Source organism: Exserohilum turcica (genome assembly GCF_000359705.1).
Source record: "Exserohilum turcica Et28A unplaced genomic scaffold SETTUscaffold_29, whole genome shotgun sequence".
Taxonomy (NCBI): Eukaryota; Fungi; Ascomycota; class Dothideomycetes; order Pleosporales; family Pleosporaceae; genus Exserohilum; species Exserohilum turcicum.
Genome location: NW_007360125.1, coordinates 29380 through 56155, shown reverse-complemented (window position 1 = coordinate 56155; position 26776 = coordinate 29380). Strand labels below are relative to the sequence as shown.

Here is a 26776-nt window from a genome sequence, read left to right as displayed (position 1 = left end):
CAGGGCTCCCCGATATCTCCGATTATACACCATCTTCAGCACTAGGAGAAGGAAGAGTGCCAGCCCGACTATCTGATCTATCCTCATCAGGGCAGAGAACCTATAAGGACGATCTTGAAGTCTACAAACTCTAGATAGAGAGTTATAAGCTAAAACACGCTGCGTACAAGACTGAATCAGCTAGCCTACAACATATTGTAGTGCTAGTTCAGTCTACTGTGGCGCCACACCTCCAGCGCACTTGCTGCTTACCTAATATACCACTAAAACAGTGGATTAAGAATCTGAAGCTGGAGGCTGGGATTGCATCAAAGTTTGAGCAAGAACAAACTCGCAACAGATATCAAAATGCCCTCAAGCCTCCACGTTTAGTGAACGTCTAGGACCTCTAGCTTACTAAATATAGCTAAGCTGCAACAGAAGCTAAGATGCTAAACGTACTAGAGGTTTCCTAGATTAATATCATAACTGCAGACTTTACGTCAGCAGTAAATAAGATCGCTCCTATCTAGGCTGCAACCTTCTAAGCTACTAGAAAGGATCAACCTGGCTTAAGCTAGAAGGACATGATAAGACGGTTTCGAGAGTATATGACACTAAATCATCCAGTCACAAGAGGAAGAAGCCAGAAGGCAGCCTTTATGATGGAGGAATCGTCATACCTCGCTAGTAATCACCAATCTACCTAGCCAGAAGGGGACGCCCAGCAGGCTACTATGGGGAACTCTCAGAGTCGTAAACGGGGCAGACCCCTTTATCAACGTACAGCTGAGGATAACTAGGATCCCTCACCCAGCTCATTAAATTATCAAAGTCGTGGTAGACTAGTAAGCGCTAGCGCCAGATCACAGTCCCTAGATAGCGCTAGACCCGCGCCAAGTAAACTAGCAAGCACCAAGGTTAGATCACCGTCTCAAGGAAGCACCAGAGCTCGAAAAATCACAGCTCCCTGTCCCGCGTGCGACGGGAGCCACTCACTTTACTAGTGCTTCTACTTAGATTAGAAGAAGGCACCTAGTTAGTAGAAGCTAAATTAGATTATTTAAAATTTAATTAAACGTAAAAAGGAAAATAACCTTGAGTTTTAGAGTCTTATAAGAGCCTAAAGTTGGCCAAGAATAAGATCTTAAACCTATAAGCAATCTTAAACTCCCTAACTAGAAATCGAAGATTAGTGACTAAATGGTAGACAGATAACCTAGATTAAGGCAGTATTCGCTGCAGCCTTTGTATCAAGCCGAGCGGACTACCCTCTGCGTCACTCGTTCATACTCGATTTGGGGACAACGTGTTATATTACTAATAACCCTAACCAAATACACTACTACAAGCCACCAAATAATAGAGATTTTGTATAGGCAGGCAATAGTTAGATATGGATTATAGGATATAGCACGATAATACTCAACCTTACACATAAATAGAGGCCTAGGAAGCTTGTACTTAAAAATGTGGCAATATGCCTAAATCTACTATACAACCTTGTCTCTTTCTAGAAACTCTAGCAAATAGGAATATAGTAGGACACTAAATCAGAGCCTATAGCCCTTAAGAGACTCGACAGAACGACAATCTGCGAGCTCTTAGAGCGTTTTAGCTAGTGGGTACTTAATACCTATAAAATCTAGGTGCTTAACACACCTAGATTCTATGCCTAACTAAATCACTAAGCACTCTACACCTACAAGCATACCTTAAGCACTAAGAAACCACCTTAGCGAGCAACTGCGATACTCTAGCACAAGCGTCTAGGTCACTTAGGCCCAGCAGCCATAGAACATCTCGTGTAGCAAGCTTAGGGGGTGAGGATTAAGGGCATTACAATAGTAAAGTGCAATTCATGTAGAAGAGCAAAAATCCGCAGATAGATAAGCCGCGCTCCTTAGACAAATAATCAAGGACCTAGTAAAAGAATAATAATTAATTTCTATAGCTATAAGAAACAGTTCTATAACAAGGAATTATCACAGCTATTAATCACAGACAAATACTCAAGATTTTAATAGGATTTCTATCTTAAAGACAATTAAATAGCTAAATTGATTATTAAGATACTCACTAACTTTGTTAAATTCCTCTAAACTTAATACAATATCACGCCAAAAGTCGTTAAGACGGACAACGAGATCGCGACTGTCAAACCTGAAGTAATGCGCTAGCTCTAAGCCTAGGGGATTGCTGCTAAGCCCTTAGCACTAGACACTTAAGCATAAAATAGTAGCGCTAAACGCTTAGGGAGTGTAAATAAGGAGAAGGCGCGCGTAATGCGGCTAGACGCCAATCTACCATGGGAGCTTTGGCCAGAGATCACTCGGGCCGCAGTGTACCTATACAACCAAACGCCAAACTACGTCAATTAATGGAAGACGCCGTACGAAGTCTTCTTCACCTATGCATCCTAAACAAATGGGATAGCTACATCTAAGAAGCCAAGAGTGGCTTACCTTAAGGCATATGGGTGTAAAGCGTTCGCAATGACTGATAATACACACCGCGGAAAATCAAGACTACAGAGGCTTGATCCCAAAGCTTAGATTGGCTACCTAGTTGGCTACCAGGCGTCGACGATCTATTGGATCTAGATTCTATCGCTGGCTAAAGTCATTAGCACTAGAGACGTAATCTTCAACGAAAATACAATATTTAATAGAAAAACCAAAGACCTAATAGATAGCCTTACGCACAGCACTCTATCAGAGATTGCAGCATACGTTAGGACTATCGAGCTCCCACCACCGATCCCAGACACTAGGACGGAGTCGTTTCACGAAGACGACACCATCAATACGATAGAAGAGATCAACGAATCAGAAGATCCACCAGGCTACTACATGGGAAGGAAGATTCAGGAGCACTATCCAACGCCGCCGGCCACACCACCACCAGTAACACTGCTGGCTCAGCTTATGAGTGGAAAGGCAGCAGCTGCTCCGGAAATCCGATCATCCAAAACAGTCCCATGGGCCGCAGCTTTCATGGCTGGAACAGACGCTGGAAGCATTGGAGATTACAATGGAGGCGCTATCGACAAGGCGCAGCTGCGACGGCTACTCGCCAAAGGAGTCAAAATCCATCAACCTCAACTCCCTAAGCCGCCAACAGCTAGATCAAACCTAGACGAGCACCTAATAGGCGAGCTATTTAAAGAAGCCTAACGCGCTTATCTAGACAGCTATAAGATCACCAACTCGTAGGTAGAAGTACTATACAAAGCAGTCAAGGCAAGCAGACATTAAATCCTAGACTACATGTGGGTATTTACCTACAAATTCAATTAAGAAAACTAGTTTCTTAAGTGCAAGGCACGACTAGTGGTTAGAGGCGACCAGCAGCGGAATATCACGTCTCAGGACACCTACGCTGCTACTCTAGCTAGACGATCTTTCCGTCTCTTTATAGCAATTGCGGCCAAGTACGACCTTAAAGTTAAGCAATTCAACGTTACTAACGCCTTTGTCCACGCCCGACTCGACAGAGAAGTGTACATGCGTATGCCCTATAGATATTAGAAGCTAGGGACGGCACTTAAGCTCCAAAAGGCACTCTATGGGCTCTAAATATCGCCAGCGTTATAGCAACAAGACTTTACAGCAACGCTTACTAAGCTTAGGTTCTAGACTATACCTTATAAGCCATGCTGCATAATTAAGGACAATATTCTGATCTTCTTCTATGTGGACGATTTTAACCTAGCCTACAACCTAGACCAACAGCAGAAGGCTAGCACGCTAGTAGAAGATCTTAAGAAAACTTACTTAATAACTAGTGGAGAGAGTATTAGGTGGTTTCTTGGGATTAAAGTAAGGAGAGATTGAGATAGTCGACTTATCCACCTATCCTAAAGCGCCTACTGCGAAAAGATTAGCTAGCTAGCTAAAGATTGGACTGTCCAACATGATACACCAATAGGCAGTGCTGAGCTAAAGCCACGAGATGGGCTAGCTACTCCACTAGAAATTAACAAGTATCAACGCAAGATTAGATCCCTACTTTACGCAGCTGTTAATACTTGGCCAGATATTGCCTTTGCAACGTCCCGCCTTGCTAGATTTCTTTTAAACCCCAGCCAAGAACACCAGAAAGCTGCAGACCGAGTATTACTCTATCTTGAAGAAACTAAGCACCTAGCGCTGCAGTTAAGATCAGGCAGCTCTATGCAAGTGGCTAGTGACGCATCCTTTGCTAATAATACAATAGACCATAAGAGCTCTTAAGGCTACACGATCAAGCTATTTAGCGGTCTAATTGCCTGGCAAGCAAACAAGCAAGATACAGTCACTACGTCCACCACCGAAGCCGAGCTGTTGGCTCTATCACAAGCAGCAAAGGAAGCTATTTTCACATCAAAACTAATTAAAGAGCTTAAGATTAACCTACTAGATTAGATCAACATCTAGTGCAATAATCAATAAACTATCCAACTAGTCACGCAGAAGATATCAAGACTCTAGACTAAGCTTTAACATGTGGATATCCATAACTACTAGTTAAGACAAGAAGTCGCCAGTAGGCGGATTACTGTCACCTACACCCAATCATCAGAGATGACAGCAGACAGACTCACCAAAGCTCTCCCATTAAACCAGTGGCAGCGATTTCTGACTTAACTAGGAATAGTAGAAAGTAGGACTCAAGAAGCAGCCCGAAGAGTGGCATTGCTTGAGATCCAGGAGCAAATTGAGCGTCTTGCAATCTAGGTAGATAATAGGATTCAGCTTGCAGCCCTGTCAAGGTCCAAGCTAAGGGGGTGTGTCAGATAACTGATAGGATCCAGGTGTGATCGAGCACCCGGATTCTGTGACTCGGGCCAATTAGAGCCGAGTGCCAAGAATTATACCTAGGCGAGGCTGACACTCAGCCGCGTATCTAAGACAGAAAAAGCAATGGTAATAGCACTTATAAGGCTGCGCGCGTGCGCGCAGCTAGAGGACACAGAACAACTTAATACACTTAGTTTCTATACTTAAGTTTATCACAGTCTTTTATCACAGTAACCTAAAAAACAAGTCCTTGATCAGAAACCCCTCACAGTCTGACAGGTGGAGACCCATTCGCCACGCTAGTCGGGCGCAACAACAGTTGCAATGTTGAAGCCATCTGGCATGGTACGGAGATTTGCTACATTCGCAAGAAATACCACAAATAACCGGAGAAGCCGTGGAATGATTTTATCTGTTTCCGGTTTTGTAGTGAATCAAGCATTTAAGGTATTTATGTTATCGTGGCGATGCGCTAGTCCAATAAACTGAACGGAGTTCCGGGCAAAACCATGCGCCCTCTGGACATCCGGTCCAAGACTAACCTGTTGCGGGATTCTATTTTCGATGGCCATTGTCACCGATCCTGTACATCAAGGAAAATGCCGGTTGCTTGGGTTAAAGATCCCAATGATGCACGTCACGTGATGGGCTATACTAGGAAAATTTCCGGCGGTATCACAGCGACACTGTAGTCCGGTGGGGCCCTATTCCGTAGTGTATAGAAACAGCACAGCCGAAGAATGAGTATAAATACTACCAGGTAGTATGTCTGGTGCTGTTTGAACATCACGAAACCCAGCAATACCGCACTTCCTCACTCTCAGATTTTACATTCTCCATCGACATTCTCGACTCGATCAATTCTTCAAAATGCAACTCAAGACCAGCTCTATTTTCGCTACCGGCATTTTCAGCCTCTTATTCTTTTCCGGCTGCACAACAGCTATACGCGAAATCATTACATGCACAGGATCGGGTATTGCAGCTGGTGGCCCATGCATCGGTAATAGCGACTCATGCGCATGTAAGTCTGCTGGAATCCTGACTACTGGCAACTGCGATACCCAGGGCGTAAGTGAATACTAGGTTCGGATTCCACTCTTGCATATCAAATACTAATGAAGCTACAGAACTGCGTCACTGTTGTCGCAAGATGAGCCACCCAGATGATATCGCACAGCTGCATGCTTGGAATTGTATGGATTCTTGCCAAGACCAATTTTCAAATAACTACTTACCTCATATAAAACTTCATGTATCTAAGCTATGGCCCCACAGTATCAAATTTATTTAAATTGCTTCCTTAAATATTGCTTCGATCTTGCTACCTTAGCCAAAGTATACACTAACGAGCGAGCTGGTTACATACTAGTCTAGACGAGAGTTTTACGAACGTGCACGAGGGTATAGCATGAAGTATCGGATATCAATGTCCACGCTACAGCATGTGATGCGAACCAGGATCTATTCCATCATGAAAAGAACCCGTTATTTCTGGAGAACAGGTTGTTACTGTTCTCTTAAAGACCGTTTAATGCAGCATACGGCTTTTGAAAGTCAAAGAAGTGGTTTTCATTCTGCACGGCGGTCACTGACGCTCAAGGTGGTGGAAGCAAATCGTAGACTTTCTTCAGGAACGGGGCTCTTACATTGGATTCAAGGGGAAGGTGACATTCATTTCAAGGTTGGCATTGATATAAATGCATCTTCTCCAACTGTTACATATATCCTGCATTAGTGCTGCATAGATGGCGCAAAAGTGCCTGAGAGTAGCCGTTGTATGATGCATATACTTTTCTTCTTCCTCTAGCATACTAGCCCTCTTTTTGTCTTGTTTAAATGTCAGTTTGCTTGCAAAATAGTACAGGTGTTGTTATTATATATCTTACAGGTAGCCCCAGTGGCAATGATAAGTACAAATTGCATACAAACCTCGCACAGCGTAATTGTCCCAGTCTACGAAATCCACCATAGCGTTTTGTGGTCTTTACTCAAACTTACAATCATGAGAGATTTGATCCACTCTTTGAGAGGGATTTGTTACTTTACACACTATTGTACATTCTCTGGGTTCGATCTACCATTTGAAACCAAGATCTACACATTCCGCTCCTATGACGCCTGCTTCTAATTCCGCATACATGTTGATCTCTTGCGAAGAAATTACGAATTACATATCTATAGTGTTTACAATACGATTAAATTGGGGGCCTCACCTCGCCTGGCGCGTAATCTTGGGCAATCTTCACTGCACCCGGGCTAGGCTTTGGCCATGTTGTTCGCTTCTTCGCACGAACGTACAAGTTCATTGGGCGGATAAGCTGGAACTCAGGATCGTATGTGACAGCCTCGTCACCCTCCTTGAAGAATTCGTATCGGTATACCAGTTCTGCTAAAATCACCTTTGCTTCGCCAAGAGCAAAGTTGAAGCCGATGCAGCTGCGCGGACCAGTCGCAAAAGGGATGTAGGAGTTCTTTGGCCGATTGGCCACTGCTTCAGTTCCCCAGCGGTCAGGATCAAAGCGCTCGGGGTTGGACCAGATCTTCGGGTTGTTGTGAATGGCATGTAGCGCACAGATGACGACAGATCCAGCAGGCAGCTTATAACCGCCAGGCAGAATACAGTCGACCAGGGCCGTGCGCCCTGGTTGGAAAGATGGGTTGTGCAGACGTTGAGTCTCCTTTACAAACCTGTCGAGGAAGGTAAGGCCGTCGGACAGTTCAGGCGTCCACTTGGTGTCTTCGCTAACTCCAGCATCGACAAGCTCTTGCAACAGCCGGTCCTGGTTACCCTCGTACACACACAGCGAATATATTAGCCACGAGAGAAGTGACGAGGTCGTTGTGAAGCCAGCACCGGCGATAATGAGCATGTTGGGAATGACAAGGTCTTTTGGCAGTTTGTTGCCTTGGTCATCGGTAGCGCGCTTGAGATAGTCTACCACGCAGCTTGCTCCTAGCGCAGCTGAGTGCAGAGGAAGATCGTCTTCGGTGTCTCCCTTGGGCGCTTCGTCAATTGCATTGTTGATGATTTCCCATAGTTTGTGTCGGATTTGGTTTAGATACCAAGGGTCGGTAAAGGGTACCACGCTCAACTTGGAATACCATTCGCCGCGCGACATGACCTTCTTGTTGAGGGAGAGTGAATATGCGATCAACATCACTAATCGATTCAGGGGTGAATCCGGGTTGTCGAAATGATGTGCGTCATAGCCGAGGGCAAATTTGAAGACGGTTTGAGAAGCGAGCTTCAGCATGTACTGGTACACATTCCAAGCCTCGCCATCTTCATCGAGCTTGTCAAAGACCTTGAAAGAGTCCTTTACGCAAGCCTCCATTAGAGGTGTGTAGTGTCGAACCGCCTTTGGTGCCATGGCAGGGGGGATGAACTTGTGCGACTGCCTCCATGCGTCGGTGTCGGTGTCGGATACAAACAATGGCCTGTTGTCTTTGATGCCGGCCAAAGGATGATCTGGAGTGATGAGCTTGCTGAAAAAAGCAGACTCTTGGAAGGCGACAGTGGCGATGGCGGGGTCATTTGTCAAGTAGTTCACTTTGCCCAATGATTCGTACTTGATGATGGGTCCGTATTTCTGGAAGAATCGAGCATGATTGCCCTTGCAAGCATTAGCAGTAGCACAAGCAAGCACCGGCGGGAATGGCTCACAAGATGATCGGGAAAGACTTCATAGTAGCTGCCTACAAAAGGAAGTCCTGTAGGACCAGCAGGGTCGCGAATGGCTTGACCGTCGACTGTGATTCCAAGATCTTCTTCGCAGTCAAGGACGTCGTCCAAGTCTGGTAGGTCGTTTCCATTGGCGTCTTGTAATGCGATACCTGGATCAGAATTTAGCCGATGTCCAGGCGAGCGACTGTGATGAGTGGATAACATATGTATTACCAGTCGATTGGATGATGTTGTAGTGTTCCGCTATGGTAATCTGCAGAGACGCAAAGTCATGGCATTGATCGATTTGGATGTCTTGGTGGTAGACGCTTTTGTCCTGTCCAAGAAGGTAGAAGCCTTTGACTGTCATGGCGTGCGGCTTTACTGTATGGTGTGAGACTGCAGGCTCGCCCAGCGCTGGAGGGAGATGAAGGCGAAGCACAGGAATTTACCCTTCCCCTTGAGCGGCGACAGCCTCCAGAAGATACGCCCGTATCATCGGCCAAGTATGGCAGCCCGGCCGATGGTACGGGGCATGGGCACCTTGCCAATACATCATTTGGTGTCTTGGGAGCCATGTACCGAGGCATCTGGGACGAAAAGCGTAGTTGTGATGCAGGTCGTGCGAGCAGTCCGGCCGAGCGCTTTTTTGTGCAGGCCAGCAAATTTGGAGGAGGCCAGGGGCGTCTGCGATGGGTTGTGGCGACGCTAGGATAAGGGTGATGCTGCGATGCACGCTCCGATGGCCGTGTCGCCTGTGATTGGCTGTAGCTTCCAACAGCCTCGGCATGTGGGCCTAGACAGCTCCACCCCGATCGGCGTCCTGCGACCTTTGAATTTTCACAGACCAGCAACTTTGTCCTGTGCTTTGGCCGCACGTACACGCACACGGTGGATCGCAATGGCCGTTGCACATGCATCGCACGAGGCCGCCGTGGCGAGCGGGGCGCCGGTCGAGCAAAAGCGCTCTTGTCGTCGCAGCCCGCCTCTGACGACCACAGCCATCGCCTTGCACGTCTCCCTCTGACCAAATGGCCGACTGTGTCTACTCCCTCGCAGAGGTAGCCAAGCACAACAGCAAGACGGACCTCTGGGTCACGCTGTGGAACTACGTCTACGATGTGACCGACTACCAGGAAGACCACCCCGGCGGCAAGGAATTCCTCCTCGAAAACGCTGGTGCGGACGCGACAACCGCCTATGAAGACATTGGCCATTCCACCGACGCAAGAGAGATTCTTGAGAACTTCCGGATTGGGCGCCTTGCCGACGACGACTGGACAGACCACGAGGCAAACAAGATGCCGACCATCAAGCCCCGTAGAGCCCGTATAGTGGACAGACTACCCCCGCCAAAAGTCAGTCTGACCAACTTGCCAGCCATGGGCTTCGGGTTGGCCTCGATTGTTCTGTCGTTTGCCTATGGCCGGAAAGTCTCTCCGTACTTGCATCATCTCCAAAGTAGCGGATTTTGGAAGGGATTCGCAGTTTCTTCCATTGCCAGCATGGTCATAGCCGGATATGCTAGCATGTGGGCCGCCAAACGCCTCGATGTTGCGCACATGGATCTCCGAGCGTATCCTGCGCATTTCAGGGCAAAGTCTACCTCGTCGAGGCCTTCCAGAAAGAAGGACATCAATCTTGGTGTCCTGAACGCGCGCATCTACCAGCCTTTCCCTCTCATAGAGAAGGCCAATATTTCGCACGACACCGTCCGACTTGTATTTGGCCTGCCCAGTAAAAACTCCATCCTTGGGCTGCCAACCGGCCAGCATGTGGCAATCAGACACGAGGCCGACGGCAAGCAGATCACTCGATCATACACACCGACATCCAGCAACAAGGACCTGGGCCGACTAGAATTGACCATCAAGATATACGAAGGAGGAAAGCTCACGCCTTGGTTAAACAAGCTGAATATTGGAGACATGGTCGAAATTCGAGGTCCCAAGGGCGAGATGAAGTACCACAAGAACCTGGTCAAGGAGCTTGGAATGATCGCCGGCGGCACTGGCATCACACCCATGCTGCAAATTATCCGACGCATCTGCGAAGACCCTCGCGACAATACCAAGGTGACGCTACTCTACGCCAACAAGACGGAAGACGATATTTTGCTTAAAGATCAACTTGACAAGTTTACCCAAGAAAATGAGCAGTTCAAAGTACACTACATCCTGAGCAACCCTTCGTCAAGTTGGCAGGGCGAGAAAGGTCGCATTAGCAAGCAATTGATCGAGTAACACATGCCCGCTCCAGCTGGTGCTGACAGCAAGGTATTTCTCTGTGGTCCCGACCCAATGGTAGAGTCGATGTCTATGCATCTGCAAGAACGTGGCTTCAAAGCACCAGGTACGACATGACTGGATTTCTCCAACTCTCAGGCATCTGCTAATATCAATCAACAGGCTCAATCTCGAAACCCCAAGACGAGATATTCGTCTTTTGATAATTTCATATGTTCATTTCCAACTTTTTCAGACTTCTTTCGATGCCAGGCATAATGTCTTAGACTTTTAGGGTAAAGAGGCTATGTGAGGCCACAGTAGTATGGGGATACTGACTTGACTTGTACCATATGTAATAAGAACTCTCATTTCCTGGCTGCAGTCATCGATAACATTATGCTCGACAAATTTGACCAAGCGCTTCGTGCACGGGAACATGAAGATCTAGACTGCGACCGTGAGGACATGAGGGTGCAAAGACATAACCTCAACGGCAGCAACCATAAGATGCTCGTCCAAACAGGCGGTCCTGCCACATCCGATATCGAACGTCAGTCACGGTCGTGTGTTGGTGTGGCCGTCAATCCTCAAGCTGGCGAGATTTATTGGAACCCGAAAGGGTCATCATAAGGGGGGAAAGGGCCGAATTTCCAACCAAGAATGGAGGTGCCAGCCGGCGAATCAGTGTCGTCGCGCTCAGACATGGAGTTGCTCTTTGACCATCTCTTCCCAAACAATCGGCCTTTGATACAAAACTGACAGCCAGTCACGGTTCCGGACAGACTGGCGAATATTCCCTTGGTTTCACGCTATACAAGGCCCACTTAGGCAGCGGCGCGAACAGAGAGGTTGGACAAAGAAGACGGCCAGGCTGATCCGAGCAAGACATTTGCATGAGGCGATGGAACTGGCCATTGGTGCTGTGAATCGACATTTCTCTATGACGGATTTGGGCGGCGCGATGAATAAAGTCGGCATGGACGGAGACGGCAAGAAGATGCGCGACACGGATTGCGCCTCTACTAGTATCGCGCTTGCGCATTAACACTAGAGAACTAGAAAGTAGTAGCCCGTTACTGAACACAAACCATGCTTGATTTGATGCCGATGAGGCCGATAACAACGAGCGATGCAAGAGCGCTATCAGCGACACGATGTCGGTGTTTGAAGCGAAGAACAGATACCGACAAGGCTTCGGCATGCCCAAAACCACGCTTCCGCGAACTGGAGGTCCAAGCTCCCCAAACACAATCTTCCGACTGAACCTCGACACGAGCGACATAGCCATAATCCACCGTGCCGCGACGTAAATCCACCGTCGCCGCCCGATATCCGCATTCCTGGCCCCAATTGACCTCAGGAGCACCCAATCTCCCATCCAGCACCTGCTGCGACCCTCGAAACCTTCACCATGAACACCATTTCTCCGCCCCCGCAAATAAAACGTCTTTCGGGCCCCAAGCGCTTCTTCGGCATTCTCATAGGCATAACAGGCGGCCTGGGCGCAAATGCCGTGCTCGCATACGGCGTGTCTTCGTTTTACACGCGCAACACCAAATTCGTACCCTTCGACACCTCGTCGCCAGACCTCACGGCCAAAGTGTTCCGCGAGCACAATCCGCTCAGCAACCCGCCCGTCTGCATAGACCACGCCACCAAGCAGATTCCGTATGGAAAGCTGCCGCAAAAGTACTGGGTCAAGGGCACTGCGGGAAGCATATCGGTGGACCAGAGAGCGCTCACGACGGACTTTTGCAGGGGCATCTGGAGCGGGGTTGCGTTCCGAGTGCAGCGGAGACTGCTGGAGAAATGGTATCGCGCGCTAGACGGCAGGCAAGACCAGCTCTGGGATGTCAAGGAGATGGAGAAGAGCCCGTACCAAGTTGGGACTAAGATTGTTGACCATTTTGAAGTGGTGGAACATACCGATAACAGGGTATGTGCTTTGAATTGTACATGCATACATGCATTGAAAAGCAGTGGCTGATGAGTGTGCTACTAGGTTGTTGTGCGCTGCGGCGACTCTCCGCTAAACCGTGACCACCGACCTTCGGACGGCCTCTTCTCCATGGAAGTCTCCAAGGACGACGAGGCTCAGATTGCCACGTTCCACCTCAAGTCGGTTTTCGTAGACACAACGCCAGAGGGCAAGGGCTCCGAGCCACAGCCAGCATTTCTCCAGTTTGCACACCGTGTGTACACAAAGCTATGGATGGAGAGTGCAACACGCAAATTGATCAAGGAGGCGTAACCCAGTTGTGCCGGATTCTGGATGTATTGATATGACTGTATGTAAGTAATGCGGAAGCTCCTACATGACGAAGTCGATGAGCCAATCTCCATGCATGCCCATGTTGCTTGACTGCATATAATCTCTACTGCCACTTCGTTTGACGAATGTGGTCTGGGTTCAACATGTGCTGATATGCAGCGAGCACAATGTTTTTTATGGCAGAATCAAGAGAAGTATTTGCACTGGGTTGATTTTTTCAACATTGCAACGACCTGAGACCAGCCCGATTGGACCACATATAAAAGTGTATTTTACTACCAGCTGAAGACTGTATATAATCCTCAAGCGACGGAATCAGCCCTGGCTCCTGAACAGCATGAGGCCTGCCTCTTCGGCATCAACTCCACCCTCGTCTTCACTCGCAACCTCATCATGTTCTCCGAGTCCCAGCCTTTGTCCGAACAAACTGCTGAAAAGTTCATCCCTCTGTCTATCGCCCCATTGGCCCCGATCTTCCGGAGCCATGAAATTCTGTATCTTCTCTTGCACCGTGTATCGAAGCTTCCGCCCCTTGCTCGCCTTGGTGTCGACGACTTTCTTAGTCTTGGCTTCGCGAGCAACCTGCCACGGCGCTTGTACAACAAATTCAGCAGTTCCGTTCGCATTGAGGTCGGCAGAGCGCTGCTCGAGAAGCTCTTTGAGCATTAGGCCGTAGAAATCAGCATCGTCATAGATGCTGGGGTCGGGCTGCGCTCCTTTGTTAGAGGACTGCAGGGGTGCGCACGAGCGAGGCGTTTGTGTGCGAGTGACAAGATGCGACGACGTAAGTTGCGAATCAAGGACCTCGGTGAGCGTTTGCTGCGCGGAAGCATTGAGACGAGCCTGGTTGTTGGTTACAGTCGTGGCCTTCGTCTTATTTGACCACCGTTCGAGAACGGCTTTGCGGTGCGGCAAGGTGCTCTGTTCGGTATCCTGAATAGTGGACCAAATTTCGGAGGATGGAGTGGTAGAATCGAATGTTGTGCGCTTCCTCTTTTGACCAGTTCGTGACTCTTCCAAAGATAGCCGGAGGTTGGTCAGGTTGTTCAGCAACGTCAGCGCGGCGGCTTCTGCTGCCTCGACGGGCGCTTCTTGAGCCTGCTCATTCTTGTAAGGTTCCGCGGCCATGGAGTTGGTACTGATGAGAGCCTTTTGCAGTCGGATGCGCGAATTGAGCAGAGTGTCAAATGTCTTGCGCTGTGTCTTGACGGCTTCTCCCTTTGCGACATCGGACTGTGTCCCCGCGGCGATTGTCGAGGTGAAGGATTTGCTGGCGGCCATGAGGTCGCGCACAGTAGACACATCTGGCTTAGAGCCTCTGCCAGACTCCTCGTCCTCTGAAGCTTCAGAACCGTCGTCGTCTTCCTCGTCGCTTGCACCTTCGGCAGCGCTTCCCATCTCATCGTCATCGTCGCTCATATCTTCATCGGAGTCGCCCTCAGAGCCGCTCTCTCCGCTCTCACCACTCTCTTCTTCACCACCCGATCCCATTCCGTTGATGTCCCCGTCTCCATCCTCATCGCTAGCTTCGCTATCTTGTTCGTCGAAACCCCTAGCGAAAGGATCGTCGCTGTCGCTATCCTCAAGGGCTTTGCGGTCCACTTTGCGCCCGGTATACTCTGGACCGAGGGGCACCTCTACCGGCTTTCGTAGCTTGCTCTTGCCTACGGCCGTGTAGTGCTCACGCCCCGCCTGGTCATCTTCAACGTCTGAGATATCGCTACCGGAACGCTCGTCCTCGCTGGAGCTGGGCGCAGGGTCGAGCAGGGACTCGGGGTCAAAATCTAATATCCGTGTTAGCCAATTTTGCTGTCGCACATTGTTTGTGTGTCCATACCTCTAATCTTAGACTTCTTCATGCTGTATGCGTTGCGTTGTGGCCTTGTTGGAGGCATGCGCAGGCGAAGAGAAAGTTCACTTTGTGCCCCACAAAAAAGTCGAAGATGTCGGCCTTTCATTTCGCCGATGCGCGTCACCTCCGTCACCAACTCCGCAACTCTTGTCTCATCTCCGAAGTCATGCTGAAGCCAAGATTATTCTCAACATTGAGGCGTCTACAGCATGAGAACCCTCTCGTACGTGTCAATACAAGGCAATTAGGCGCAACGGCTGATGTCTGGCGCAGGGCCTTCCGCGCTCCGGCGCGCCGCCGCAAATGCCTCGGATGCAGCGAGGATTGCCACAGAAGAGAAGCATCAAAGACGTGAAAAAGGTCATTGCCGTTTCATCAGCCAAGGGTGGCGTTGGAAAAAGTACCATTGCCGGTATGCCGACCAAACCAACATGCACGCCTGGGTCAAGGGCGGAACGCTGAAAGCATGGATTAGTAAATCTGGCCTTGAGCTTTGCGCGACGTGGCTACAGGGCTGGCATTCTGGATACAGATATATTTGGTCCATCGATACCAACTCTGCTTAATCTATCTGGCGAGCCTCGACTATCTGCTAGTCAGTCTGCAACGCGCCCAAACACGTCAACACGCCCTGACATGACCAACCAGACAACCAATTGCTACCACTATCCAATTATGGTCTCAAATCCATGTCTATGGGTTATCTGATTCCCGAGTCTTCGCCCGTAGCATGGCGGGGCCTCATGGTAATGAAAGCCATGCAGCAATTGCTCCATGAAGTGGAGTGGGGAGGTCTGGACATTCTTGTCCTTGACATGCCACCCGGGACTGGAGACGTCCAGCTCACAATTACACAACAGCTAATCTTAGACGGCGCTCTCATCGTCTCTACGCCGCAAGACCTATCACTCAAAGACGCGGCAAAAGGCGTTGAGCTCTTTCAAAAAGTCGACGTCAAGTTGCTGGGCCTCGTATGCAACATGGCAGGCTTCAAATGTCCAGGATGCGGAGGCTTCCATGAGGTTTTTGGAAGCATGACGAATATCAGGGCCATGTGTAGCAAGTATGACTTGAACATGCTAGGCGAGATCCCGTTACACAGCAGCATCGGTGATAATGCAAATTATGGTAAACCGACCGTCGTATCGGAGCCAGACGGAGACCATGCCAAGGCCTTTAGAGCCATTGCCGAGGAATTGGAGGGACTGATTGGGCTATATAAATAAGATCCGGCTGATACTTAGCTTAGTAACGGGCTTGTGAGAACTCGAACCGCTGTGGAAATCTTATTCCAGGTTACATCAGCCAATGTCGAATCACATTAATTAGGTCATGGCCACTGCAAAATGTATGCTCTGTAAATTCATGTAGTGCAAGCCTAGGCGATTCAATACCCGAATAATGGCATGGATGATTATGGGACGGAATTGAAACTTCTGGCAAGCGATTATTAAGTCATATGTATCTACTTCAACTTCATCTAATTTTAGGTTCTTATTACCTATTGACTTCTCTGATATAAACATTACATGATCTAGGTGCTAAAATGCAGGTAGAAGGTTTAAGGTTGTTTGTTTACATATCACCCCTACCTAACCGCTACCTACTTCTTAGTAGCCCTGGCCCTGGCCCACTCATACCTACTTACCAGTCTAATGGGAAGGTTCCAATTTTCTGCTTACATTTCGCCCAAGGGCGAGGTCTCTCCCTTGCCTAACGCTGCATATGATCTACATTCTATTGATTTCAAAGGCATACTTTTTGGACATGACGATGCAATCAGATAGTCTAAGCTTACAGAATAGCCTCATTACACTGATAATTCTGTGAAGGTTTTATTCAAGACACGTATTCTGAAAAGGATAGCTGTTATATTCTAACAATCAAAGGAACAATGTTGTTAAGAAACATATATAGATAAGTGTCTTGGCATATAAATTGACTCTGATAAAATGATATTGGTATGCTTTAACATAATAGCGGCTGTAAAGATTGTGAGAAGGTACATATAATGGGCAATTATTTTGAGTAAAAGTATTAGTGTAAGGGGCTATGACTATTGGGGCTAGGAGAATATTACATACGAGAGGAGAGAGACCCACGTACGATTGTATATGTCGAATACCTACGTACACACATGATTTACATATCGAACACGTTTTCTGCATTCTTAAAACCTGGTTATGGAGTTGGATGTCAATCCTCTAGGAAGTGACAGGGAACTGCGACTACTCGACGCGGATGGTCTGGAGAACGCAACAAGTTAAATATTTACTTACGATGCGATTCGAAAAAAAATGGATTTATTATAAAAGAGAGATGGCAGACCTAACTATACTTCCACGATACATTTCCTGGAGAATTGCAAGGCTTGACTATTGGAACTGATTTGTCTAGCATCCAAATAGCACATCGGCTTCGGAAAAAAAATGGAAAAAACCAAGCGTTTTTTCGTTTGTTTGAAGATATTGATGTCTGAGTTGCTTTTGTCAGGAGCCAGTATCTGTTGTATAAGATTACAGTTTTGAGTAATTACATAAAGAAGCTCTGGGACGTTATTAGGGCGGACTACCCGCTGAGCTGTTCCACTCGCTATTCACTCATGTTATTGCTCGTTCGTCTATGGCAATAAAGATTAGTTATTCTTAACCTAGGTATTCTAACAAACACTACATCGCTAGGTGACTACTCATAGAGCTTACACCCATTTCTACTCGCCGTAACCATGATCAGAATAAGAGAAATATAAGCATCTAAACCCGAGTAGCACTATGTCCAAGCCCTAAGCTCTCTTCGTCTCAAGGGTCGCAACCCTGATATGCACCTTTGAACTTGAGCACAGCTGCAAGACAGGTAAGGTCGGCAATAGGGTCTAGAGGTATTATCTAGATTCTGGATTTGCTCAGCAGTAACTTAGTCAAAGCCAGCTCATTAATCGCAGCCGCACAAGTAATAGCAACAGAAATGTAAGCACTTAAGCAATCTATCACACGCAATTAGTTACCCCTTGGACGAGATGCATAACACTTACTCCAGACATTGCATCCCCTAAGCTCGCGCCTTCTGAGCTCGGTAACCTCATTCCGGCATCTTCCTACTACGTTTGCTGGCACGAATTGGCAGCTGTACGGCACCTGGCTCGTCGCTAGCTTTGAGACGGAAACTTCGCCTTCAGCAGGCATAGCAGAGGCCAGCGACGCCAGAATCGCCAAAAGGTCAGTGTTAAGCTTGAGTTGCATTTCCGTCTAGCCTCAACTACCTTTCACCGCTTGTTGGTAATCATACTACATCACTCTTGAGCTTCTAGCATGTATATAAGTCAAGGAATAAGATTTCAGTGTTAAAACATCAATAGCTCCTTTACTGCCTCTTACTGCATCTCTACTACAAATACATTCTTCCACAACTTGACTCAATTCGCTATATCTTCGACATGAAGGGTTCTATCCTCCTTACAAGCATGCTTGCTAGGTAATTTCTACGTAACAAGTTCATGCTAGGATATCACACTGACTTGGACCCAGTGCACCTCTCGTAGCAAGGCCTCAACGCCTGCCAATGTATAGAGATTGCACCTAGTGAAAAGGCAGCCAGTCATTGCAGCACGGTACTGCAACAGGTTCAGGGGAGTAACGTGCTACGACCAACTTTCCAGCACGAACACTGTACGTTATTTCCAGAAAAGTATTACCTACACTGCGCTGGGGTTTTCGCTTTTCTTTTTGTTTTTTGTTTTTCCTTGTATATGAGAGAAATTGAATTTGCGGCATACTAACCAAAAAGTCTCTACGATAGTGCGTCGTTAGTACGCCCTGGATGGATGCTGATTGTGCGTGGTGGGAGGGCAACCCAACCGATGGAAGACGTTACCGTGCTGCGTGCCGCTTCAACAACGGTGGTGGATGTCCTTCCCAAGGCGCTTACTGCAGTGATGCTGTAACGATACTCTCAACTTAGGCCTAGCGGGGTCACCTCTTGGGGATCTGTAGGGTACCCTCTGGGCCAAGGAAGTTACAGTCATGTGCAGAGCGTATACGGTCTCATCTCAACCGTAGGCAAATCTTCAAGGAGTTGTCTTAATTCATTATCTCTACTATGCTACAATACCTTGCCTACTCTCACATTGGACAGGGTGTGGTGATTGGGACGTTGCATTGCGGCTACATTCCGGACTTTGCGCCTATTTCAGATTAGTATTGTCTCTCTCTTACGTGCCAGAAATGTTAAAATGTCTCGAGATGATATTCAAAGTTTTTGTCCTCGGAAAGTGCATGGCGTTGAGCACTGAAGCCATGCAAGGCGAGTGGCCAGACGATGTGGGGAAGTGGAAAGTTATATTACGCCAGAAAACGGCTTGTTTCATAGCCTGGCTCCCTATATGACAACCTAAAGGTCATCCAGGCTGGGCGGTACAAAGACTCTGACGTAGAATGCATGCATAAAAAGTCGTTGGGCACACCTAGGAGTGGGGTCCATATGCCATGTGCAATGGCCAAGTTAGCGAAAAGTGACGTGAGCGCTTATCCGCAGCTGTAGCATGTCGATCTACAGCACTACAATAGCCCTTGATCGCAAAAGCGTATACGAAAGCGAGGGGCGGCGAAAAGTGCAGCAAGCAAGGATTTCTCAAGACAAGGCGGAGGGGCAGAGAAAGGGGATGGACGCTAGATGTAAGCAGTAGTCTCACGTTACATAGTCTTTTGCATGGGAAACTCTGAAATGGCGTAGGTTGGTAGTTTGGTGCGTCCGGATGCTGCGTGTTCCGCTTGGTTGGGCTGCGCTGTGGTTACGGTAGTGTATATACATAGCAGAACGGTTAGGCTACCGGCGTTTTGTGGGTACCTCGCTAGCTAAGGAGGCCCTCTGGAAATAAAAACAAAATAAAAAATAACAACACAAAATGGCAAATGCAAAAGATGAAAACCGATGCAGAAATGGAGGTTGCTAAAACAAAGGAGTTGTGCAAAGCAACTTTTGCAACCCAAGCCGGCTTATTTACTAGTAGCGCGGCCGAATGATATATATTGGTTGGTAAGAAGGTTTGAGGCTACCGGAGCTCCAGTCGCACACCTCCAACCAAACACCTACACTACTACGGATAAGGGAGGGGCAGGCAACCTGGACTTGCCACGTACCATGTGTTCATCAAGAATCGACCTTTGGGTTGGGGTTTATTTTTGGGGGGGTTGCCAGAGCCGGACTACTAGCAGGGCGCGACGTTATCTTTTAAACATTTTGCCTGGACAAAATGTCACCCCTATCTTTTCTTTTGGGGGGGGGGGAGCGTGGTTACATAATACTAATGCCTGGGCAGAAGAACAAGAACAAGAAATGTTCGCCCTGTGCCGACAACATGTCGAATGACGTGGACCCCTTAGCCGTGGCTGCGGATGACGCAAACGGGCGTGTAACGCTCGTTCTCGGCGCGCCCGACTCACGCGCGCCATAGGCTGAGTTTTGTGGTGTAGTGGTTGGTAATAGTAGGCTTGCTCTGTAGCAGTAGCATCAGCATAGTAGACATGTAGTGTGTATGCAGCTACGCCACACTACGGCCCAAGACCACGTGCAGGGCCCGTGCGCGTGCAGCGGCGCGCCACAAAGCGGGGGGGGGCGTCGGCCGGGGGCCAGACTCCCCTGAGCCCCGCGCTATCTCCAGCCAATCAAGGCGCTAGACGTCCCTTGGGCGGCGTCTGCCGCTGCCCGCAGCCATTCTTAGTGTAGTGGTAGTGTCCACGTCCTTTAGACCTCGCCGATTCCAAACTCAAATGCTCCCTCTTGTCGCGCCCAGAAACCCTCCTTACACTGCTACCCTGCTGCTACCCTGCACCCACGCCCACACCTACTGGCAGAGACACGGCCGCCATGTCGGAAAAACGCCTTGTTGATGCAGGGCCCGGTACCCGAGCTCGAGAGCGCGTGGCTCCGCGAATCATCATTCACGGTGGCGCAGGCAACATCACTCGTACGTCTGTGCCGCGCGATCGCTATGACGAATATCGAGCCTCGCTTCTCCGCATTGTCGATCAAGCGGCCAGCCAGCTCGCCGAGTCAGGGGCAACCGCCCTCGACGTTGCGACGTACGCCGTGAGTCTATTGGAAGACGATCCCTTGTACAACTCTGCCAAGGGCGCCGTGTTTACCCGAGACGGCAGCAACGAGCTCGAATGCAGCATCATGGTTTCAGACGGCTACAGGAAACGTGGCGTGGGCTGCATGCTGCTGAGACATGTCAAGAACCCCATCAAACTCGCCCGCGAGCTGCTCGTCAGGGGCGAGCCCGTCGATGGCGGCCGCGCGGGTGACCATTGCCAGTACAGCGGCCAGTTTGTAGAGCGCCTTGCCCAAGAGTGGGGCCTCGACATGGTCCATCAGAGCTACTTCTTCACGCAAAAGAGGTGGGATGAGCACCAGCGGGGCCTTGCCGAGCAAAAGCAACTAGACGTTGGAGGCGCACACTCACAATCAGACACGACGAGCGAATGGGAGAAACAGAATTATATCCCGCTTGGTACCTGTGGCGCTGTCGTTGTCGACAGCTTTGGCACCGTGTGCACTGCTACATCTACTGGAGGTCTGACAAACAAGGTATCTGGGCGCATTGGCGATACTCCTACTATTGGGGCCGGCTTCTGGGCAGAAGAGTGGCATGCGGAGAGGGCCGCACCCGCGCAGATGCACTACCACCCTATCGTTTCGGCTGTGGCGCCAATAGACAGGCTATCCAGGGGCGACGTGTACGGCGCGCTTGGTGGCTGTCTGCCCATGCTCAACTCTGTTGCCTCCCAGTCGACCCCACCTCCACAAAACCAGCCACACAAAGAACCTTTGCAAGTCCGCCACGCCGTAGGCCTCTCTGGAACTGGCAATGGCGACTCCTTCCTTCGCACATGTGCCGCTCGGACGACAGCAGCCAAGTCTCGATTTACCTCATGCTCTCTACGTCATGCCACTGAATGGATGGCTGGACGTAATGGTGAGCTCCAAAGAAGCGCCGGCGATCGATGGGACCGAGTCCATGAGGGTGTGGGAGGAATTATAGGCATCCAAGTCGTTGGCGACAAGGTCGACGTTGTACAGGATTATAATGGCGGCGGCATGTTCCGGGCATGGACCGACGAGGACGGGAGTCGAAAGTGCCTGATCTTCAGAGAAGATAGTTGGGAAAGCGGGCCGCTCGACTGGCGACACCTTTGAAGACGGTATTAATTAAATCCTTTTGGGAAAGTGAAATGCAGGCCGTGATTTATTACGCAAATTAAGTGTGGACATTATACAACAGCATCTATAGCTTCTTTGTGTCGCTTCGACAGGATGATGGCTTCGGAGGGCGCGTTGCTCGAGTCTTTGCCGGAATTGGTAACCATGTATCCTGCTTTTTTGCCAACGTCCTGGGTGATGAACTTGAAGAAGAGCGGAAAGGTGGGAAAGGCGCCGCAGATGAGGAGTGCGGCAATCTCGGGAATGGCGCATACGGCGACGACAGAAAGCCAGTAGGTAAGGTCCTTGCTGTCAAGGCGTTCGATCGAGTAGTGGAGTCGTAATGCGCTGGATGCACATGCACTGATGCAAAACATTAGTCTGAATTTGGGACGTGGCCTGAGCGACATTACTTACAGCAGGCCTGACGCGAATATACCACAAATGGACACCTTCTTCCTCCAGCTCATGTGCAGGCGTGAAACAGCATAAATGGGAAGCACGAGAATTAGGATATCGGTAACGAGATTGACGACGCCGCTCAAAAGGCCGGGTTTGATGGTGGTGTTGCAATGTCCAGGAATAAAGGGGTCCCACTTCTTCCGGATGGGGATGCAGGGGAAGATCCAGATGAAGAGGTTTGCCGTGTAGGCGCAGGTGAAGGTCACGATGCAAACCCAGTACATCCAGAACATGAAGTCTCTCGTCTTGCTGTCAAAGGTGGCTTTGAGTTGAAGCAGCACGCCGAGTTTGGCCAGGTACATGGCCAGGCAGTAGATGATCTGAACGGCATAGGCGCGGTGCAGAGCTCGCAGGACGTTGGCAACCGTCACGTTCCACTGGTGTTTGCCGAAACCCAAGGAGGCGCTGTCGAGGACGATGGCGGCAAAGGCGACGAAGCCAAGTGTTGCCAGAAGCATGACGGCATCTTCGAGAGCGAATACCTTTAGCACGTAGGATCGGGTGAAGGTGCGGATGATGATGGACAGTCCGACAAGGATCAGGCAAACGGCAATGACTGGCATGCCAAAGGACCATGTCGAGGCACCGTTGGGATCGAGCGGCAGGACGCCTGGCGGAGGCATCATGGCAGGACATTCGGGATCCGGTCTGGGGACATTGAGACACTTGACGAGCATGTCTTGCAGCTCCATGGTGGCGAAAAGACGACGAGACAACCAGCGGGACAGAGACAATGGCGAGCGAGGAGCGGCGGGGCCGGGGGAATAAATGTCATGAACAAAGAAGCAGGGCCATGTGCAGACTAGGGGGAACTACGGCCAAGTTACAGGGCCGGCGCCATGGATGGTTTGCTGCCGCGATTCCACGGTACGCTATTCAAATGGTGTAACGATAATGGTGCCCTGTATTATAGCACGATTTAGCCAGCCACAGGGCGTGGACCAATGTGGCGTACCGCGACAGTCCAAGGGGGGGGGTAGGATTGGCATGCGTCTAACGAGGACGGGAACAAGGCACTCCGCCCCGGTACCCGCAGATGAGTGATGGCAATGGGGCAAGGCACGACTCGTTCTCGGGGAACTGGGAGGGGGACTGGGGCGGCCTGTCAAGCCCAATCAAGCCGGACGTGCGTGACCTGGGCCAATCCGGCTCAGGGCGCCCATTTGGGCATCGTCGTGGTTGCAGGCTGTGGTCGGACAGGTCACGTGCATGGCCGGCGGGACAAGGCGGCTGCTGCACCTGTTGCTTGTGGCTAGCCTGTGAGACTGGCCTTGGCGTCAACACGGGCGGCCGCCGCAAAGTTTATTCGAGGCTGGAGGCTGTGTGCAGGTGAAGCAGCTAGCGACGTGGAGCGGCGAGGGCGACGCGGCGGGCGATAAAGGGCCGCGGGCGGGCGACATGTTGTGCCTGTGTGGACGTCTGGATGGAGGTGATGCGATGCTGTGTTCCTCGGGCGGGCGTCGTTCTGGCGTATACGTGAGAGTGAGTAAGACGCGTCGGGCTCAGCCACACTATGACATGATATCCCCGCGCTTGCCCGCGCTGCCTCTGCCCGCCAGCTTAAGGCGCAGCCACGCTCTTTTGTCCCGCACAACAACCTCTCTCTCTGCCCTCTCTCCCCCTCCCCCTCCCCCTCCCTCGCCCTCCTACTTAGCCTTTCCATAGCCGCCGCGGAGACTCGCCCGCCACCCGTCGCCGCCATGGGTTTCAGCCTCAACAACCCGCTGCCCTCATCGCTGAACAGTAAGTCGTGATTGGGCGCCTGGCCGGTGACGTCGCTGACACACGTCTGCTCCCCCAGGCGAATGTCGCAAGACTGGAAAGATCCTGGCGTCTTTTGTCGACCCTAAACAGGCCTTTGGGCCCGACAAGATCATCCCCCCAAACGTTCTCGCAAACGCAAAGGTAAAGTCCCTCCCCAGCGCATCCGGCCTCTTCCTGCAATCCGCCCATTCCGCACTTGCTTGGACAAGGCGCGCCAGGCAGCGAGCCCCCCCCCCCACGACGGCGCAAAACAGGCCAAGGCGACACGAGATACTGACGCGAATTGCACTGCAGGGCCTCGCCATCCTCACTGTCTTCAAGGCCGGCTTCCTCGGCACAGCGCGATTCGGCTCGGGCGTCGTGGTCGCTCGTCTCGCCGATGGATCGTGGTCGGCGCCCACGGCCATCGGTACCATTGGCGGCGGCTTCGGTGGACAGATTGGTTTCGAGCTCACCGACTTCGTCTTCATCCTGAACGATGCTGCTGCCGTACGAACATTTGCCCAGGCCGGATCGCTGACACTGGGAGGCAACGTCTCCATTGCCGCTGGTCCCGTGGGTCGCAATGCCGAGGCAGCCGGCGCAGCCAGCCTCAAGAGCATAGCGGGTATTTTCAGCTACAGCAAGACAAAGGGCTTGTTTGCCGGTGTCAGTCTGGAGGGCAGCGGTATCATCGAGCGAAGAGATGCCAACGAGAAGTTGTACGGTCGCCGCTGGACCGCCCGCGAAATCTTGAGCGGCCAGGTCCCCCCGCCGCCCGCCGCAGAGCCGCTCCTGCGCGTGCTCAACTCGAGAGTATTTTCCGGTGTGGGGGGTGCCCAGAATGTCACCAATGACGCCATGTACAACGATATCCCGGTATACGACGATGCGCACGACAATGTTGTGTGGCAGGGTCGCCGCGGCTCTGCCTTGGGTGAGGGTGTGCGACGGGACCGCACCGGCTCCCTGGGCCAGCATGATGATTACGAGTACAGAGATCGGCCCCAGAACTCGTCATCGTGGGCGGATGATGTCTATGATAGACAACCCTCCTCAGCCCCAGGCGGCCTTAACCGCTCATTTTCCGCTCGCGCAAACCCCAACGAGACGTTTGACCGCATCGACTCGCGCACCCGCTCCTCGACGTTTGGTGATGACTATTCATATAGCGATCGCAAGCCCGGACGGCCCACGGCGCCCAAGCCAGTCTTTGGGCAGACAACCGGGCAGAAAAAGGCAAACTTGCAATCGGACCAAACGATAGCCAAGTTCACCTTCGACGCCGATCAGCCAGGTGATTTGGGCTTTAAGAAGGGTGACATCATCACGATTCTGAAGCGGACCGACAATGAAACAGATTGGTGGACAGGCCGAATAGGAAACAGGGAGGGCATTTTCCCAAGGTATGTGTGCAGCTCGGCGATGCGACTGGTGCTTTTGCTAACTCGTGCCAGCAACTATGTCGAGACTGTTTAAAATTTTGCACCGATATCCAACCAGTCAAAAGCCCGTGACGTTATTTGCTGCGCCACATCGGTCCTGCTATAAACTAGCACACTGCATACACTGACGAAGATGGTGGTTGCAAGCGGTGCAAATCGCATCGTCACGACCTAGAAGCCAAAATTGCGTCCCATCTATACTGGGTGCGTTGATTATATCACTACTCGTTTCATGTTTTGTTCCTGTTCCTGTTCTTGTTCGCAGATACCTATATAGCGTAGCATGCAACCTATGTATTCTTTTGCAACTGGATGAGTTTGAGAGGCTTGCAAGCCGTCCCGATTGGTCCAAAATGGCACAGAAGCCGGTTCTACTAGTACGGCTCGTTGCACGCGGCACCATTTACGCTGTGATATATTATGTCAGATAAGCGGGAGCAGGGGCAAGGTAAGCACTTTGGTTTCAGAACAATGGGGCAGATGGTGTTTGTAAAAGCACGGGAAGTGGGCCGAGGTGCGCCTTGGCTCTCTCGCGCTCTCGCTCTCTCTGTGTGTGTGTGTGTGTGTGTGTGTGTGTGTGTGTGCGCGAGTGTGTGTGTGTTGGACAGTTGCTTGCTGACATATCTTGGTAGGCCTTAGTCACGACATAGTATATACTATGTAAGGTATTAAAGCACATATGCAACAGGCACAAGTAACACCATGGACGTTGGTTCAAAGTGCAGTCTGTAGTGTGGGTCTGGCAAACTCTAATCACCTACTTACGCCGGTCCACAGAATTGACTTTCCCCGCCTAATATCATGTCGCAAGCGTATGCACGGGTCGAGTAGAATCAAGTCAGTCCCTGACGTTCAATCACCGTTGGGGTAGGGGGGGGTTGCAAGAGTCATGTGTGTGTGCGATATTATAGAGCATGTCAATAATATAGACGGAGATGCTTACAAGAGGCGCGGATAGACCAATGCTTCGCTTGGGACTCCAATACGAGTTTAGACAGTGAGCATTGGACTCGTCAGCCGATTTTCCCCTGATTCCAATCCCCTCGCTACCGTATGTGTGTGTGTGTGTGTGTGTGTGTGTGGTTTTCCCTCGAGCCGACTGGATATGTTTCTGGCTGGGATTGACTTGTTTTGATGAGGTTGCAGCAGA

At 50.2% G+C, this 26776-nt stretch overlaps 8 protein-coding genes across 8 annotated transcripts; 5 read left to right on the top strand and 3 right to left on the bottom strand.

Moving 5' to 3' along the window:
- Positions 1-6958: 6958 nt before the first annotated feature.
- SETTUDRAFT_161900 (uncharacterized protein) lies at positions 6959-8797 on the bottom strand (the record flags this gene model as incomplete). The annotated part of the gene is made up of 3 exons (XM_008028645.1): positions 6959-8377; positions 8428-8597; positions 8662-8797. 3 exons carry the CDS (start codon positions 8795-8797, stop codon positions 6959-6961), a joined length of 1725 nt encoding a protein of 574 aa, XP_008026836.1.
- Positions 8798-9458: 661 nt separating this feature from the next.
- On the top strand, positions 9459-10876 carry SETTUDRAFT_177772 (uncharacterized protein; the record flags this gene model as incomplete). Its single annotated transcript, XM_008028644.1, has 3 exons — positions 9459-10666; positions 10700-10779; positions 10836-10876. The coding sequence occupies 3 exons, from the start codon at positions 9459-9461 to the stop codon at positions 10874-10876; spliced, it is 1329 nt and encodes a 442-aa protein (XP_008026835.1).
- A 1190-nt stretch (positions 10877-12066) lies between these two features.
- SETTUDRAFT_152191 (uncharacterized protein) lies at positions 12067-12972 on the top strand (the record flags this gene model as incomplete). Its single annotated transcript, XM_008028643.1, has 2 exons — positions 12067-12591; positions 12658-12972. The coding sequence occupies 2 exons, from the start codon at positions 12067-12069 to the stop codon at positions 12904-12906; spliced, it is 774 nt and encodes a 257-aa protein (XP_008026834.1). The 3' UTR covers positions 12907-12972.
- Positions 12973-13179: 207 nt separating this feature from the next.
- SETTUDRAFT_169740 (uncharacterized protein) lies at positions 13180-14796 on the bottom strand. Its single transcript, XM_008028642.1, has 2 exons — positions 14765-14796; positions 13180-14711 (listed from the first exon to the last, which is right to left on the bottom strand). The coding sequence occupies exons 1-2, from the start codon at positions 14784-14786 to the stop codon at positions 13243-13245; spliced, it is 1491 nt and encodes a 496-aa protein (XP_008026833.1). The 5' UTR covers positions 14787-14796; the 3' UTR covers positions 13180-13242.
- A 149-nt stretch (positions 14797-14945) lies between these two features.
- On the top strand, positions 14946-16005 carry SETTUDRAFT_161896 (uncharacterized protein; the record flags this gene model as incomplete). Its single annotated transcript, XM_008028641.1, has 4 exons — positions 14946-15002; positions 15053-15191; positions 15255-15374; positions 15428-16005. 4 exons carry the CDS (start codon positions 14946-14948, stop codon positions 16003-16005), a joined length of 894 nt encoding a protein of 297 aa, XP_008026832.1.
- A 4575-nt stretch (positions 16006-20580) lies between these two features.
- Positions 20581-21973, top strand: SETTUDRAFT_185088 (uncharacterized protein; the record flags this gene model as incomplete). Its single annotated transcript, XM_008028640.1, has 1 exon — positions 20581-21973. Exon 1 carries the CDS (start codon positions 20642-20644, stop codon positions 21971-21973), a length of 1332 nt encoding a protein of 443 aa, XP_008026831.1. The 5' UTR covers positions 20581-20641.
- A 74-nt stretch (positions 21974-22047) lies between these two features.
- On the bottom strand, positions 22048-23130 carry SETTUDRAFT_29217 (uncharacterized protein; the record flags this gene model as incomplete). The annotated part of the gene is made up of 2 exons (XM_008028630.1): positions 22048-22339; positions 22394-23130. 2 exons carry the CDS (start codon positions 23128-23130, stop codon positions 22048-22050), a joined length of 1029 nt encoding a protein of 342 aa, XP_008026821.1.
- A 947-nt stretch (positions 23131-24077) lies between these two features.
- Positions 24078-26005, top strand: SETTUDRAFT_169738 (uncharacterized protein). Its single transcript, XM_008028639.1, has 4 exons — positions 24078-24181; positions 24240-24343; positions 24497-25587; positions 25639-26005. Exons 1-4 carry the CDS (start codon positions 24139-24141, stop codon positions 25658-25660), a joined length of 1260 nt encoding a protein of 419 aa, XP_008026830.1. The 5' UTR covers positions 24078-24138; the 3' UTR covers positions 25661-26005.
- Positions 26006-26776: the final 771 nt, after the last annotated feature.